The sequence below is a fragment of the Poecile atricapillus genome, chromosome 3 (genome assembly GCF_030490865.1).
Source record: "Poecile atricapillus isolate bPoeAtr1 chromosome 3, bPoeAtr1.hap1, whole genome shotgun sequence".
NCBI lineage: Eukaryota > Metazoa > Chordata > Aves > Passeriformes > Paridae > Poecile > Poecile atricapillus.
In genome coordinates this window covers 15,016,765-15,034,889 of record NC_081251.1, presented here as the reverse complement: position 1 = coordinate 15,034,889, position 18,125 = coordinate 15,016,765, and the positions used below count along the sequence as shown (strand labels likewise).

Genomic DNA, 18,125 nt, shown 5'->3' with positions numbered 1-18,125 from the left:
ATATTCAATAAAAAGAACAAAGAAAAAAATCTCTGTGTGAAATTCCTTGCTGATAAAAAACAGCTAAGGAAAACATGGCAATCAGTCCTGCTGAACTGCTATAAATCCCTATTTATAAAATACCACTATTTCTACTTAAAAGAGGTCTCACAGGTACAACATGGAAATCATGGACCATCTGAGTACCATAGGAACGCTGTCTTGCTAACACTTAAAAATCCATTTTACATGATCATTCCAGTTAAAAGGTTGAATTTTTATCGAGTGTTTCTTTGTGTCTCCTGAAAATTTCCATAATAAAACAACTAGATTGTAGTCATTAGTGACATAAAGGAATAACCCCATTATATTATTCACTTTATTTTCCTTGACTATATAATTTCATTCTAAATAAAACCAAAATGTTTATTACGAGATCCATCTAGCCTAACAACCCATTTCCAACATCAGTCAAAATCCTGCTCAGCAGCAGCTGTGCTGCAAGAACTTTGAAGCTACTGTCTTAAAAGGTTTAATGAGTGTCTGTGCTCCAAACACTAAAATGCTATCAAACCTCAGGGCTCAACTGACCTCTGAAAAAAACTAAATCAATGAGATTTGCAGCCACTGAGCACCTCCAAACCAAGTCCTTCAATTTAATGTGCTCCTTCTTTAGTTTGACACGCTTATGCATGTACCCATTATTTCAGATGATCATCAATTTAAGGAAATGAAAAAACCAAACAAAAAAAACTACACTTAACAAACACCCTCCTAGCCTGGTGTTTTGTATCGCAAAAAGAAAACCAGAAATAGTAGGTCCCCATATTATAAGGACAGTGTAGATATTGAAAATTACTAGATTCCATAAAAACACCTAGACAAAACAATTTTTCTTTTACCATGTTGACCCATGTTGATCCTACTCCCAAAACAGTGACCACTCATGTAGCATTCTAAATCCTTTTAGAGAGATGAAAAACATCCAGTCTGTTAACCTCATACTGACACTGGTGGAGAAATATAACCAGTCTCACAAGACAACAGTGTTACCTGTTCACTTCACCAACACTGAGTAATGGATCCCCCATCTGACTCAGTAATATCTTACTCATTTCATGTGTGTTGTGTCTCTGTCCTACTTTAAGTAGTGTATTGTTTATCTATAAAACAAAGCTTTCAATGACTATGTCACTTTAAGTTATACCCTTGGATCACCAAATGTAGCTTTACTAGCAAGTGCTTCCAAGACAAAACATCACAGGCCTGCACTGTAGGGAAATACTTGAGAATCATCCACCCCCAACTATTAAAATAGGAACATTAGTCTTACTTCATTAATTTTTGTTTTTTGGCAGAGTCTTTGAAGCTTCTGAATTCCTCTCCTTCTTTAATCTCAAAAAACTGAGGTTTTAGTAATGTTTGCTGATCCTCCTTGAGCCTTTCCTGCCGCTTTAGTTTTTCCTCTTGGCGTAAAAGCTTGCGCTGTTTCCTGACCTCTTCAACCCAGCCTTTTTCATCATCTGAACTCTCAGAACTTTCTGCATCACTTGCTTTTCCTTCTGGTTCTTCCTCCTCTTCCTGCCGACAAAAATAGTATAAAATAAGAAATCATCAACTAATTTTCTTTCCAAATCATTCCTGCAATTAGAGTATGTGACAGCCTTTACATAGGTACAGCTAAACTACAATTTTTGAACCTAGGCAGTAACAGCAAATAAAGCTGAAAACACATTACAAAGGTTGTTACCATCCACATATTTTTATGCTTTTCCAACCTTTATTTGTGCAAAAACATTATTACATCTAAAAACTAGATTAAAATTATAAATTTTATACAGTTAAATGTTGTAGCTGATAAGACATTCTTGCACTACCTCCATCTTTCTGGGTCAAAAATCTGAAAGCTTGAAACAGGAAAATAAAGCCCATGGAGTTTTCTTAATCCAAATGGAAAATATTTTACCTGTCCTTGTGCTTCCAGTTCTTCTAAGATCTTTAGCTTCCTCTTTCTTTTCTCACTTATTTTAGAAACAAGTGGGTTAAGTAGCCTAAATTCTTCACTCTGCTCATCCACCTGGAAATCTGGATTCTCAAACATGACCTTAAAACGATCATCTTTGAGAAGGCTGGGCAGATTCTGGAACAGAAGCAAAGCACGAGCCAAGTTAGACAATTCTGAAACAGACATTAATGAAATAAGTAACACTTTCTCTTAATTAACGAAATTAATAACCAGCATATGAAATGCCAGTTGCTTTACCCTTCCAGGTCAAATAGCAATTGAGATTTATGCTTATTGTACTTTTACAAAGGTTGTTTTAAGCTACCTGTAAGCAAGAGGTTTTTTTAATGCACAGTACAGATACTTTAAATACACAATTACACTAATACACTAATATTTTCAAACAAATGTTTCTCATGCATTCAGCCAGCTAGTCTGGAGACATGTTGATATCTACTGACTAATCAGCAGTACATCCAAGGCAAATATATGGCCTGATGGGGATGAGTCTACAAGATGCAAAACAAATTATAAGGGTGTTGGAGTCAGAGATACAGAGTGTGTGCCCTTATCTCTGATACCTGTCTCTGACATCCAAGAAAGCACTGAATTTCATATAACACCATGGAAACAACTGTTAAAGTTAAATGGAAAAACTAGGAGTGTGAGCGTGTAAGTTAGAGAGTTTTCTTAAGTCACTAGGTAAAAAAGTTAGAGTTTAAGGTTTGGGCGCTTTCATAAAACAAAAAACAAGATGGAGGATTTAGGGTGCTGTCTCTTCTTCCTTCTTCTTCTTTTAGGGGTTTCTGGGTAGTAATAGGTAATTAGATAAAAAGTGCCACAGTGCAGCACACAGGTATTGAGTCACTGAGTCACTAAGAAAAATAATTTACTTGGCATTTGTTAACTGGATAAATAGACATATAAAAGACCTTGAAGAAGTTTGCACCTTTCTATCTTAGTGCATGTAACTCCTTGTACTCTGTATGTAATGTAGATAAGAGAAGAATAAACAACCAAGTCTGAACAAGAGAAAACTGCCTCTCTCTCATCAATCTCAGTCCAAGGGTGAAAAGAACCCAGCCACAAGAGTCCCATCAGGACATCAGGGTACATGTCTTTATGCAATGCTACTATAATTTTACTGTAAATACTTAGGAGGAAATGTTCTTATACATATTATAACACTTTTTCTTCACTACTTTCACATACAGAAAGAAAGGCAGTTTAATTCATGTCAAAGTAAAATGAACTCAGTGTAAATTATGCTACTGGTGAATTCAGAACAGTTCAAGCCACTAATTCATCTTATGAGAAGGTCAGTTATTGTAATTTTAAAGTCATTATATACATGGCTTTTTATTAGAAAATGCTTCCTTTTTTAACATTGCTCTACTTATACCAGCTTATTAAATCCCACCACTGCATTAGTTTTTATTGTTACTGAAGAAAAGGAGGGTGGAACTAAGGACATTGAAAACAAGAAGAGTAGATTTCAAACACAAAAATGGTGCAAATGTGTAACTTTCAATGGTATTTTGAATCTGTTTGGCCAAACAGCAACAACAAAAAAGAATCCTGTAAGCATTGCTTATTCTGTGCTTCCAGCTAGAGATTTCACCAAAACAACAGCTCACCTTTTGTTTCCTTTTTTTACTGAACTGTTGCTCTTCTCCTTCTTCTTCAATCAGTTTGAGTGCAAGTTCTTTATTAACTTTTGGGAGTTTCTAAAAAGAGGAAAGCAATTAATAAATTAGCCTTTTATGCACGCAACCTACATGCTTTACATTCTTACAACTATTGCAGAAAAGCTCCTTGACTGGTTCCAAATATCTCTAGGTACTAGTAAAGCAACTGCACTTAGAGAAGATTTAAGAACTTGTACTTTATTTTTAACTTCTAATGCATCAGCTTTAGAAATTTAAAAGCAACTCTTTCTCCTTTTATGCTGAACAGATCCAATCTAGAAAGTTGCTAGTTATAAACACATACAATTTTTATGTTTCTCTTTCCAGAGTATCGTGTTTCAATGGCTTAAATAATTTAATGACAGAAGCAGAAAATGCTGTTTTACCAGTGGATTATCTGCTCAAGTGGCAAATGAGAGCTGCTCTTTTAGTTTGGTATCAGCCTTTCAAAATCACACATATGGGAATTTTATGCTATAAATTACTTTGTGTGTCCAGTGATAAACACAACCAAATCCTAAATCACTACATCTGTAAGATACTCTTAGGAATATATTACTCTTTATGAATAGTTTTCCCAGACGTATTCTATTTGTTTCTAGGATTTACCTTCAGTTGAACTCTCTGTGCACGTGTTTCTTCTATCTTCTGCCTTATTTTCTCTCTTCTATATTCTTCATAGGCAAAGGGGTTGGCCATCATTTTTGCCTTTGAACAAGCAGGAGGACATAAAAAAAAAATATACCATAAATACAGGACACAGTCCATTATCTGGATGTAAAAAAAAAACCCAGCCAAAATAAAAAACCACAAAAAGACAAAGAAAACCCCCAGCACATATATTTTATTGTTAAGAATAAAAATTTACAATATTCAGCCTTATCTACCTTATGATAAAGTCTTATGTCCATGAAGAAGCCATGCATATATGCTCTGAGCAATGATGATCCAATGAGATGAGCAAGGCCTAGGAAAAAATTCCGGAGAATTTCAAAGAGCTTTCATATCTAAAGAACCTCTATTCCAAGCCAGCTAGTTAACTTCCTTAAGACAAACAAGTTCTGCCCATGCAAAACAATAATCTAACAGTCACAATCATGACATCAAGACTAAATAAAACTGGGAATAAAAATAATTTTGACCAGCAAAAATTTTAAGCTTCTTCAGAGCATAAAAAACCCCACTTTTGTTGTCATAATCCATGTTACTGAGCACTTTGAAAAAAATGCCCACATGCACCATGCTCTGTAGAAGTTCACAAAGAATTCCAGAGGATTTTTTGAAAGTCCATAGGTGTTTGATAATACCTTTTTTAGTATGATAGAAAGATTGTTTTATTTAAAGAGTTTTGCTTTGGGTAAAACCCAACACTCACAGTCAGAGGTAAATTAAGTAAACTGGAGCAAAACATTGCAATCAAACCATGTAATGGACAGACAAAGGACTGAATTCCACAGGAGAAGGTTGCTTACCCTCTCTGCTATATAATTTTCAGTATTCCAATTTCTTGAAACTATTAGCCCTAGAATGATTTGTATTTTCTGAAAATTATTACATTCAAATAGGGTAGCCTTTGGTTACAATTTCTACTTGAGCACCTCAAAAATATTTTGAAAACTAAACCAACTTCTCTGCCTATGCCTTCCATGTGACATATGAAAGCACACACAACAGATTCCCAGACATACATCAGCAAATATCAATAACCTTCTTGGGACAAAAATCTGAGAAACACAAGTGTCTTGCGTTGAATTGGTTGGGAATCAAGGAACTTAAAGCCATATTACTGGAATATTAATAACCAAGAAAACAAGAGGAAATTACTGCCAGTGAACTTCTAACAGTCCTCATACATCACACTGAAATTATCAAAATCAGATGCGTAAATGTTCAAAAACTGAACAAAGAAGACAGCAAAAGAGTGTATACAACTGTTTTACCTAAATTTTCAAGGTCTTTTCTGGTAACAAATTTGTAATCATCATAAACAGTGCTTTCTGGATTCTCCTCCAGTTCTTCAGTCAAGTTGTCCAAGAAGGAACACCATTTTGGGGCAGGTCCTAAAACCTGTGGACATTATGCAAAGTTATAACATTGCATTTTCTTACAGAAAAAGCCTGCAGTTAAGCTCTGGGCTACTGTGCTATAATGGAACAAAAAATTAATCCCACAGCACTTGGAAAATACAATTAAACTTATTGCTTGCATTACCAACCAGGAGTACTATAGATTATGTAAGTGTTGTTTTAATTTAGGTCATTTGAGACCAGCCAGTCCGGAGGTTTCAAGTGTAACTGTTTCAAGTGGTCACAGTCTGATGAATTTATTAAAGGCTTAGAGCCAAACATTATAGAAGAAATTACGAACTAATGGCACCAGATAGCAAGGAACTTGTAAAGTGCTGCTGGATCTTGCACTTGCTAGATTCACTATGCAATCATGTTGAACACTACTCTGCCCTATTTATTTTAATTATAACACCACAGATATATTTCATACATTTTATTCAGGGATAAACTCAGACTGTATGAACAGATAATAAGAAATACTAAAAATACTTGCATATTTCCATGATGAGGCAAAGGATTTGCACAATATTAGGTAGCATGACCAGTGTATTTTCCTCCAATTTCTCAAGTTAAAAATCAGCTCCCTTTACTTTTCCCTCCCGCTGTTCTGATTCAGATTCCTTTCCATCTTGACTCATGCAGCCACACTCAGCTGTTCCAGCAGTCTTATTTTAGTAGGTATGTTAGCTGCATGGAAAAATCTAACACTGCATTTCTCTCTCTAGTGTAAATGAGCTAACATTTTAGAATGTTAAGTGACCAGTTAAATCCTATAGTGGGAGTTTTAATGAAGTTTCTGATTTGTTTGCTAAAAATTAATGTTAAAAACTCTGCAGTCAACCATAGGAATGCTTGTGATACAACAACATTTTAAGAGCCTATTCAATTATGGAAACAACTAGAAGTGATTTTATTTATTTAATGTTTTAATGTGATTGTTTCATAACAATATGAGATAATGCTGTTCATTTAAACAGTGCCTTTCTTCTAATTCAAAAGTCTTTTTTTGAAGACAGCTACATATTAAAAAACTCAAAAATTGTGTTCTAGACCATAACATTCTATCTAACATATTCTTGCCTGTAACACTCCATAGAATATTTTATTCTAGCCCACTATTGTTTCTGTATTAAATATGATTTATCTTCCTAAGATTTCAGCCCTATCTGAGAACCCTTACATGCCAAATAAAAAAGTGCACTTTTTTTTACCATGCTGCATTTTTCATTCCAATTACCAAAAGCTTCCAAAGAAATACCCAGGATGTCACTAACAAGAAACATTTTATCTACTTAATTAACCAAAATCCCCATGTCTGCTCCAGGAATATATGGCATATATAACATTCAGATTGACTTCTTGCCAACATTCCAGAAGCTTTTGCCTCCATCCAGATTTTAATTTTTTATTTCCCCCTAGCCCACTTATTTAAATGCCAAGCTTTTATATTAAAAAGAAAGCAGTCTAGATCTATTAAATGTCTTCATGCCACTTAAGAACAGTTATCTGTGCCTCATTACCAGACCATCAAAGCATGACTGGTGTGGAAGAACCTTAAGTTTACCTATAATTTTGTTTTAGATGAAGCAGTTTGTCCTTATTATTAAAAAAAACTCCCAAGGTGCTTACTAACTAAACAAAACTTCTCTTGTAATAAAATTTAAGGACAACATCCTCTCCTATACTCAAAACCTGATACTGAGAGTAAAACCTTTCATGGGGTGTAATCTGTGCCGTGAAACACATAAAGCAAAAAACCTGATTATTCACAATAACCTGTGGAGTGAGTTGGATGATCAGATCCTAGAAAACAAAGTGGGGGAAATGACATAATTAATGGAAAAAAGTGGTGGCAGAATACCAGGAAAAAATAGAAAGTCCAACCATTTCACATGTTAACTGACAGAAAGGAAAACCCTACAGAGATTTCTGTGTATATTTTATTATCTTATTTCCCTTTCTCCCACCCCACTTGATACCACTTGCCTACTTAGTCTAGGACACCTTAGGAGCTCTGCTTCATGCATTAAAATGAAACATTTTTTAAAGCTTAGGAAGAAATTCAAAAATAGAAAAGGCAAACAATATCATCCACAATGACAAGAATATAAACAAGAATTGTCCTTCTTTTGCAACAGCAATGCTTCACAGAATTTAACTGCTACTTCATTTTTAACTGCAGAATTTAATGCTCCACTGTCAAGCAACAGTAATCCCAGGATGATGCTAAAAGCACTCCAGAATGCCAGGCTCCAAGGTTCCACCATTCCTATGCCCACGTACAAAAGCAACAATTGACAGGGTTGGTCTGCACTGGGTCTCCAGGGACAAGGTGGAAGAAGTGAAACTGGCCTGTCTTCCCCAGTTCATGACTTTCCATACAGTGGCCACATTGCAACACGTGTGGGAGCCCCTGGGACCCCTTGGAGCTGCTGCCATCCAGCACTGGCACCACCTCAGCCTGGCCTGTTAAAGCCACCACAACAAAACAAAGCTGTGGAGTTTGTGTAGGTCAATTAATATACTTGCCAATTTTGAGTGGAAAGGTACAAATCTACCACACTTCACAAAGAAAAACGCACTGAAATTCAAAGCATGAATAAGAAAATGTTATGAGGTATTTACATGCAATTTAAGTGACAGATATAATTTTTACAATATTCATGATACACCAAATAGGTTTCTGTGCAAGTTTTAGAAAAGTTGCTCTCAGCCAAGTGGGAAAATCATTATTAAATGAGTGCACATCTATTCTCAGCTTTTATCCAAATTCTTTTTAGCACAGAAAAATCAGACATGAGCACCAACAGTGATTGAATCAGTATTTTTTCCTGTTTTCATTATTATTATTATTCTGTTTTCTGTAGGAGATAACTGCTTCTTGAGACAGTTTCTGCCAATTGCTGCTGAAAGTCAGTAAGATTGCTTCAAAAATGTTGTTGCCCATAAAGAGAGGACCCTGTACCGGCAGGGCCCAGCTGGCAGAGAGAGAAGGAGTGCTCCATGCTCTGTTCCCCTCCCAGCACCTTCCTCCTTCAGCAGCAGGAAGCAGCACCCATGAGGTGACCAAGTGCAGCTGTCCCTCAGTGTCTCACCACCACACTGCAAGGCAGAGTGACAGATGGGCCACACCAGTCCTTTCCTCACCACAGATAAGCTTAGCACCATGATGGTAATGCAGACACCTCACCACTGCCCTTCATCTTATTCCAAGCCACAGGAAGCAAAAATGTGGACTAAATAATTATTAGTACTGTGCTACCCAATATCAAATTTTTCTGATACACATTAGAATATTTCTTAACTTTACACATAGAAACAGAAAATATGATGAGTGATCTAGCATGCAACTGGGCAGAGACAAGTCCGAGTCCAAACTGTAAAAGAAAGAAGAATAAAATGTTCACAGAAAAGTATTTTTTAAATAATGTAAAATAACTTCAAAAGTCATAGTTCTTTGTGTTTTATTCTACAAGATGTTTGACTTCACAGTCTTGTGGCACCACAAGTCTTACATGGTCCACCAACGTTCTTATGGCCATGCCTAATTCCTGACTACTTCTGTAGAAAGTATCATCCTGTCATTGGTCTGCAATTCTCCTAAAATTAATAAATCTTAGGACAGCATAGGTATTATTTCCAGCACACTAAAGATGTTCCTTATCTTTAATCTGGAACCCTTCACAGCACTTATACACTTTTAAACACCACTCAACAGTTTGACAGCCAGCTCTGCAGAGCCCTTAGAGCCAAAATAACCTGCCTTAATCCTTACTAGTGTTAAACATATTTAACAGCTTAAAAGAAGCCCAGGATGCATAGCAACTTCCACAGTTAGATGTCAAGAGATTTAAATTAAGCTACTATGAATGCACATCCAGACGAGTGTTGTTAAGTATCTGTTTGAAAGTTTCTGAGACCAATTCTACAGGAGTGACTGAACAGTCGCTCTTTTCTTCTCAGGCAGCAAAAACAGGTTCTAAATCTGTTTTTCTGGATGTTAAACAGTAAGTTCCTGGAAAATTTCAAACACAGCAGTGATAAACTCCTCAGCAATAAACAAGATGTCAAAATATAGTAAGACTCAACCCTCTAATCTTCACTGGTTTATTTCAGCAATCAAAAATATGCAAAATGTTCACAGACAGCATTAATCGGATTTGAAAATTAGTTAGCAGAATTTGGAAAGGTTACACCGTCCAAATTCCCTCTAGAAGACTAAATGTATGTGGGCATCATTCAACAGTTCCAGAGGCTTTAGAAAGCAGAAGCATTATTTGCTGCGGCAGCAAGAGACAGCAGCAGGCAGATTCACAAAAATTTCAGTTTCACAAAAATTAACTCTGCAAGACTGCATCAAGCCACACCACAGTGATACAGTAAGTAACAAAAAAGCAAGAAAATACAACCTATCACTGTTCTTTTGTATTTTAGAAATAAAACCTTCTGTCAAAAATCTATGTGTTGTAGTACCTCCTACTCATTTTGTCTAAGACCATCACTGAGTAGCAAAAGTGTACTAACTAAAATAATTCACTGCTGTATTATTTGAATATTGGTGATTACAACAAAAATAGCATATATTTAAGGTCTTCAACAAATCTTTAGGTACAGTGTGCTGTGTAAAATTATTCATGAGCTGGTGGAGACATTTTGTACAACTCCGGTATATGTGAATGTAAACTGTAGCAAGGACTGTGAAAGGCAGCAAGGAGGATTTCTGAAACAGTAATGCTTGCACAAGTACAAATACATCACAGAGACACTGTAAACTAGAGCGGAGCTAAGCATCAGAGTGACTCTTAACAGCCTTTTACGTGGAGATAATGGGGAACAGCTAACAATTAATTTTCAGACGAAATCTGAAATATTCAAGGAAAACATGATACAATCTGAGTGCTTGTGATAAAATGGGACTTGACTTCACAATCCAAGGTGACTCCTCCATTCCCATTAAAAAACAAAACCAAAAATAAAACTTAAAGTACTTCAACAAAGAGAGATTATTTTCTAGACTATCATTTCTTGAAACAAAATATATTTTATGTCTGACTCAATGACTTCACATACACATTCACTTATAGGAGACAAAAAATAATTCTTTGGAGAGGACAAATAATAACAATAAAATCTTAATTTTGTTTGTTTTTTAATGAAATGTCACAATATGAAGCATTTAAACCCTTTAACAGAATATAATTGCTGGAGAAAGCAAATGCACATCTATGCATGCATATTCTCAGTTTCAATCACACCATTTAACAGGAGAAAGATTACAGAAGGTCTAATGAGGAAGGTAAAAAAAAAAATTATGATCCCCAGGGTGTGGGCAGTGATTGAAATGTGCAATTGCATTTTAAACATAATTAGCTCTATAATTGTAAAGCCAAGTTTAATTAATGCAATTACATGAAATATTAATTACTATTAATTTTAAGAATATTGTTTTCAATGTTTTGTTCTCTAATTTTAAGAATTAGACAGATCTCAATACGTAATAACTTTGAAAAGTTTCCATCTAGATGCATTGAGAAGTCAAGAGAAGAAAGAACACCTCATTTTACTTTGTTAACATTTAACATTAAAACAATTGCAATTGGTAACTCTGAAAACCCAGATGGGTTATTTCTAGCTTGTAGATGTGAAAAGCTGCAGCTCTCTGTTCTTGTTACTATGCTTTTGGTCTTCAACTGTAGCCAGCCCAAGAGATCAGCTCATGTTAGGAAGGAGCCTTGGGATCACATTATATTCTTACGTTTCTGTCTACTATATTGCCATGTACAGCATTTCCTGTAGCAAACAATGTGCTGCAAACAATTCATCATTTTGAATTCTGTAATTTTTTTGTAATCTTCATTCTTCCTATGAATGCTCTACAATCAACTCCAATTATGCCCTGTTAATCTCATAATTCTATTTAATGGACTGAATAAAATTCTTTGATTCTCTAAATTAAATTGGTTTGGGGAATAAACTCCAAACAAATCTCCCATATATTCCTCATAATTTCATGCTGTCATTCACCCTGCATCACATGGTGTAGATTTGGTGCTTTTAAGTAAGTAGCTCAGTAGAGTACAGACATGACCAAGAGAGACTGAATAGCACATTCTCCCTTTTTGGCACACTACTGACAACAGCACTGCAGTTGGTTTTAAGCCCACACAGTCATAAATTTCACTGAACTAAACAATGAATTGGCTCTTTCTCTCATCCTAACTCCAGCATATCCAGACATTTTTGGCACATTCATTAATCAGAGAAGTTGAATAGTTGGTTTTCCTACCTTCCACTATGCTATGGAAGCTGCCAAATCAACTACTTGGAGGTTTTACTCCTTAGAGAGCACGTTAAAAGAAACATTGCTTTTAAGATCTTCCCAATGTTAAACAAAATCTGCTGCAGGAACTTGCATGCATCTTCTAGGAATGAGATACTAAATCTTTCCGCCCTGGTAGTTATCAGATAGTAAGTACTTCTTTTTCTAATTCTAAGAAGTTTGGCTTTATAGTGGTGGTTTGGGTTTTTTTTTTTTAATCTGATATTCTCTGGTCTGACAATACTACAGTCAGTTAACCAGTCACAGGTCTACTCTCCTGTGAGTGTTCTTGGTGAAGTCACCATCTTTTGGAGGAGACAATGATCCAGTTGCTCATAATGTTGGAAAAAACCACCCTCAAACAAATGAAGTTACTCCTTAAAATTGTAAATAAGATTAGCAGAATAGCTTTTTCTCCTCACAAGACAGAACTAAAACGGGATACTTCTCAAGTCATCTGTGACTTACCAGACAGAGCATTAAGTGCAGAGTCTGATGCTTCCACCAATGTCCCTATCATGTTCTGTCATACATAAAACAAAACACTTCATCAGTACTGCTATGGATCTGTTATTTATCAGACTCCCTACAGGTTTTAAATATTGAGACAATGTGAAGTCAGAAAGATACATTGAAATGAAGTACAAGAGCATACTACTTTCACATGAAGTCAACTAATCAAATGAAGCTCAAAAATTAAGAGGAGAGTGGCTTCTCGAAGTGTGTGTTACAACTACGACCTGTTTCAAGTACCTTCCCAAAAATATCAGCTGCAAATAATTCAAAAGTTACCAGAAGTCTGTTCTTATTCTAACACAGCAGCTTCTGTGTTACAGCATACCTGCAGTAAAAAGAAAGGCAACTAGGTAACCTGCCTTAATACTGCGCAATAAGTTCAGCTGGGACTCACTTCACAGGTTTTATTTACCTATGCACACGTGCTGATTGTCTTTCTTTATCCATGAAAAATAAAAGTTGCAGATCAGGTATGAGCAGCTAATCTAATGCCTTGCTGACAGTAAATCAGGAACCACATTTTACTTTGGCCATCCACATCTTCCATTCCCTACCACATTTGACTAAGTGCTCTTACCAATTCCTTTGTATAGGCTATGGTGCTCATTAGAAACTTCATTAAGTCAATTTACTGTTCAGTGACTCTGTGTCACTGAACCAGCACAATCTCCCTTCACCACCTTCACAGTTTACAGTCTAACAAAAAACTCCACCCCATCATGATACATCAGGAAGAATAAACTCCTCCTGAGGTTCTTCCCTTGCATTTACAACTGTGACTGCAGGAGAGGCAGACAAGGCAATGCTAAGTGGGAAACTTCGTAACTGTCTTGGCCTTCCTTTTCAACAAGAAAAGAACTACACAGCTTCTAACTGTTCCAACATGTTCAGAAATCTGTTTCTCAAAACATAATGGCACTTCTTGCAATACTAAGGGCACAGGCCATCAATGGACAGAACTTCCACTACTAACATAGATGACAGTAACGCATGCATTTTTAGTACATATGCAATAGCTTCTGATGGCAATGTAAATTAACAAGTAAGAACCACCAAAAATAAGCTAGAAATGACAAGTGGCAGCATGTCCCCTTCTCAAGGTCTCTTGATGGGTCAGGAATATTCCTCAACTGTCACACTGTGTAGGATCTCGTCTCTCATGCTTTTAAATGGATAGCAACAAAAAAGTTCTTACAGTACACACCAGATGCCAAGGGATGTTACAGCATAAATATCTTTACAGTCATGAAAACAAAACATAGTGGAAGATGAACTGTATTTTAGGGAAATTTGAGAAATGCTACAGATGCAAAAGTAATGGCAAATCCAGCTCTTTGTCTACCTTACATGACTGGCAAACTACTGGAAATCTAGGAATGTGTGAGTTTCTAATAACTCTCTACCATTGCAGCTTAATTACTTTTTGCAAAACTGGGAGGAAGACTTCTCTGTGAGTTTATGCAAGTACTGCCAGACAACACAAAGGGAAGGAAAAGCAACTACCTGTTGAGAATATGCAGCTCCTCCAGACAGATAATGAAGATAAGCGCAGCATAAACATACATTGTTGCAGAGCATAATGCTAAAGAAATTTTGTATAACTCAGGAAATAATTTTAAGTAGAAAGCAGCTTTCAAATAAATAATGAAAAGCTTTCACATACATGATAGTTTTATTTACTTGTAAGGTTTTCAGTGATAAAAATCTTAGCTCTTCATAACTTTTTCTATTTCTGCATAAAATAGTCATGACTCACAACACGTTTCAATTCTGCGTACAACACAGGTGTTATACAGAAGATGAAATACAGTTACCCTGTACTTTCAAATGTAATGAAATAAAGACTTAGTTGAAATTATTACATGAAGAAAATTCTCACATGCTTTGTCTTTTCTGATCCAAAAGCTAAAATACTCTACTTCTTATTACATGCTGATAGAAATGTAGCACAGTACAAAACTTCCTTTCAGCAATTACACATTTTCATTATCTGTGACTGCTTCCCTCTTCACTGACTGAAGCTAGGCAACTACATCTCTAGATTTTCAGAAATCAAGTGAATAATAGATGGCACAAAGGAAAGAACAAGTGCAAGTTAAGAAAAAATAAATATCTTTCAGATACTCAAGGTTTAAAGAAAGGGGAGCACACTCCCCTCTCAAAACATGTTTCTTAAAATAAGAACTCAAGAATAGAAAGTCCATTACCACCAATTGCTTGAGAAACAGTCACAACATTAAAATGCACATGATTTTTCTATCAATGGTCAGAGTAATCACCTGGTATAATTCCATACAACTTCTGCTTTTAAGAGTTTTCTCCTGTGCTCTGTGAAGGGTTTGATGTAAACTATACATGTGACTTCAGTCAGTGTGCTGCTGTCTCTTCAAAAAATACTGAAGAGGTGCTGCCTAGAACACTAACAGCCACAACAGCACTAAGCAGGGTTCATACACCTTCATAATTGAGACATGATGTCAAACTAGTACATCATCAGCACCAGAAAACATCTAAAACAAGTTTTACAGGAAGATGAGAAATTGCTTCCTGATTATCGCACATTGGTGTTTTCCTTCTATATATATGTGATAAGTGGTACCTTGGTCTCTCAGCAAGCACATGGGAAATGGAGGATATCCTTTCTTGGGAATAAGCCCAGTATGTTATTTTTCAGTTTGAAAGTGTTTAGGTTAAAAGTAGGAAGCTCACATGTCTGCTTGTGAAGATAAACAACTTTTTTCCTATGCTTGTAAATACTGTGAGATAGGTAATGTATCATTCACCAGATTTCTTTTTTTGTGCAAAGGATTAGACTGTTTTGGATGGAAAACACAATTTTGCAAGATCGATATATCAAAACTCAGAATTAGCTTAAAGGCCAGAGATGCACTCAAGTATCTTTTTATTAATGGAAACTTTCTTCTTTTGACACTTGGCAGCCCCAAAGCTCAACTGTAATACATTTCTTCAAAACAACCCTTCTTTCTGGTCATTTCACAGTTTTCAAAATGAACAAACTAAGATTAAGACCAAAATTTTCCATTCTATGTCACAACTACCATTTTATTTTACATTATTTTTTCCCAGACTATGATATGTTTTTCTACATTATCTACTGTTTCAGGACAGAAAAAAATCTCTTAGCACAAGCCAGTTTCATGGTTGCTTTCCTCTTTACCAAAAACATCGGGAAGGGCTATACTGAACAAGATGAACCACTGTCTTCTAAAATTGTAAATTTTAGAAGTGTTTTTTTGTGTGTCTTCTAAAAAACACAGCCTCATCATATGATCTTCAAGACATCATTTGAGGCAGCACCTATGCAGAATGACCTAATACTGCCAATCAGAAGACATGCAAACATTCTAAAAGAAATCAAAATCTTGCACTCTACTGCTAATCTGTTCTATAAGTGTCAAAATGCCCAACACAAACATAGTAAGAATTGCATCATTTGATTCATAGCTTTTACTGCACAAGCCAAAAATCTGTACAGAAGGTCTCACTGTAAGTCTTAACAGCACCCACAAACTATTTGAATGACAGCTGACTATACAGAACACTGGTCTCAAAGGCATGAAGTACAAAGTGTGGACAGGTAGGTTTATATTCATATCATATAAACACCCAAAAGAGAAAAACCAGCAGATCCCAAAAGGATAAGAATGTAAGTCCCAGAGTGATAAAACTGTTCTGAAAGACTGTGATCATAGAGCTAAGTGTGGAGAGTCTAACACAGGGGAAACCTCCCACACCTTTTAAAGTGAAAAATGACAGACCGTAAAGATAGGTATCTGATGGTCATAACATCTTGTACAGAGCTAGTGAGAGCACCCTCTAACAGACTGATAGAAAATACCTGCCTATTTCAGATAAACACTTTTTCTGTCTGTGAGTGAAATGAATACAACTTTGGTCAATTCAGTCATTCAGAAGCAGCTCATCTGGATACCTACAATCAAAGCATGATCATCCCTAATTTACATTACAGAACTACTCCAAACAAATATCCAGAAAGAAATAAAAGGGATGAAGTGAGGTATTAAAAAACTGCTTTTGCTTGTATTTCCCTCAGTACAAGATCCCTCTACAGATTTGTTTCACCAAACATCCAGAGCATTAAATGAAAACATGTAAGCTTATAGGATTTGTTGCCTTAATCAGTGATTATATTACTTCAGTGTTAACCACTAAGGAAAAACTAGTTTTTCTCAAGTTTTCTAAAACTATTTTAAAAGACAAAATTAATGATATTTCTAGCAGTAAGGACAGCCACATGTCCAAGGTAGGTACTGTATTATAAACCAGAACCTTTATACTCTTGGAGAAACCGAATCATTGAGTAGGCGATAAATACTTGCTCTTGAAACATCTCCAGTTTATAACTCCAACAGGAGAGTGTTAGGATATCAAATTATTTTCCAAAACCACCTGAAAAGAAGCCAGAGATGCTCCAGGATTTATTTTTTCTTAAAGAGCTTAATATCTTCACTACACCAAAAGTACATTGCTTCTAGCCTCAACAGGGAGTGTTCTGCCAAGACTGCAGGAAAATAAAAAAAATCCAGAACACAGAATATTACACTCAATTAATTACACGCTTAATTGCTCTCTTCTGTTAACAGCCTAATGAATACAGCAGTTTCAGTTTCAGTATGTTCATGTAGCCCAAAGTCCAATAAATGAGACAGGACTGCTTTGCAACATCTGTGCTAAGATCAGACATGTTTGTAACCAGAAGTAAACACTCAGAGTAACACCTATGCCCTTTGCTCTCCAGCCAGAGCACCCAGGAGCTGACATGTACGGGGTTTTCTGTATAACCTGCAAAGAAAACATTGTATGTCATGGAACATGACAGCCTCAATTAAACTTAAAAAGAATCTGACTTATCTTAGATCCCAGGCCAGTGGACCACCATGTGTCAATGGAACTTCTGCCTCTCTTCACTTCTTTGGCCAGGACCTGGTTGCACTATTGAATCAACTTATGTCTCTGAGTCAGTAGTCTAAAAGCTATCCCAAGGCACACACAACTTTCATTTCAACCTTCCAGAGGCACACATCAAAGTGATGTACCAGGAAGCCAGCTGGCAAGAAGCAGGCTCCAAATGTTTGCATAAACTGCAAGTTAGCTATTAAACTAATGGCAAACGGCCCAATTCCAGTCAGGAATTCAGAGGCACTTGCCCTCATTAAAGCCCAACAAAATAAAACAAAGTCTCTAAGCTAAGCCACTCAAGATGTTACCCATGTAACACAAACACTTCATTTCCAGGGTCAGATTCAATTTGCTTTTTGCTCACTCTGCACTGTGTACTTATATGAGGAATCTTGCCATATAAAAGCAAACGTGCCTGTCCTTCCTAGAAAAACCAAAAAATCACCTTGTATTTCCTCTACTTACAGTTTTGCACACAAAAGAAAAGCCTGCAGTGATTTTTTAAACTTTTTTATATGAGACACAGTGTTCTCAGACATTCCTAGTCTCAACTGTCATATCTATCCTGATGAAACTTCTGCAAGAAAAGCTGATGTGTGCCATTTTTT

General features: G+C 36.0%; 1 protein-coding gene across 1 annotated transcript in view; it reads right to left on the bottom strand.

The window, feature by feature from the left end:
• The window catches only part of NOL10 (nucleolar protein 10), a 53,736-nt gene that overhangs the window by 11,599 nt on the left and 24,012 nt on the right, over window positions 1-18,125 (bottom strand). Inside the window, exons 14-19 of the mRNA XM_058835933.1 lie at window positions 5,613-5,739; window positions 4,560-4,639; window positions 4,282-4,380; window positions 3,622-3,711; window positions 1,946-2,119; window positions 1,313-1,560 (exon numbers count right to left, since the gene is read on the bottom strand). Coding sequence (XP_058691916.1) covers window positions 1,313-1,560; window positions 1,946-2,119; window positions 3,622-3,711; window positions 4,282-4,380; window positions 4,560-4,639; window positions 5,613-5,739 — 818 coding nt within the window. The remainder of the gene's footprint in view (window positions 1-1,312; window positions 1,561-1,945; window positions 2,120-3,621; window positions 3,712-4,281; window positions 4,381-4,559; window positions 4,640-5,612; window positions 5,740-18,125) is intronic.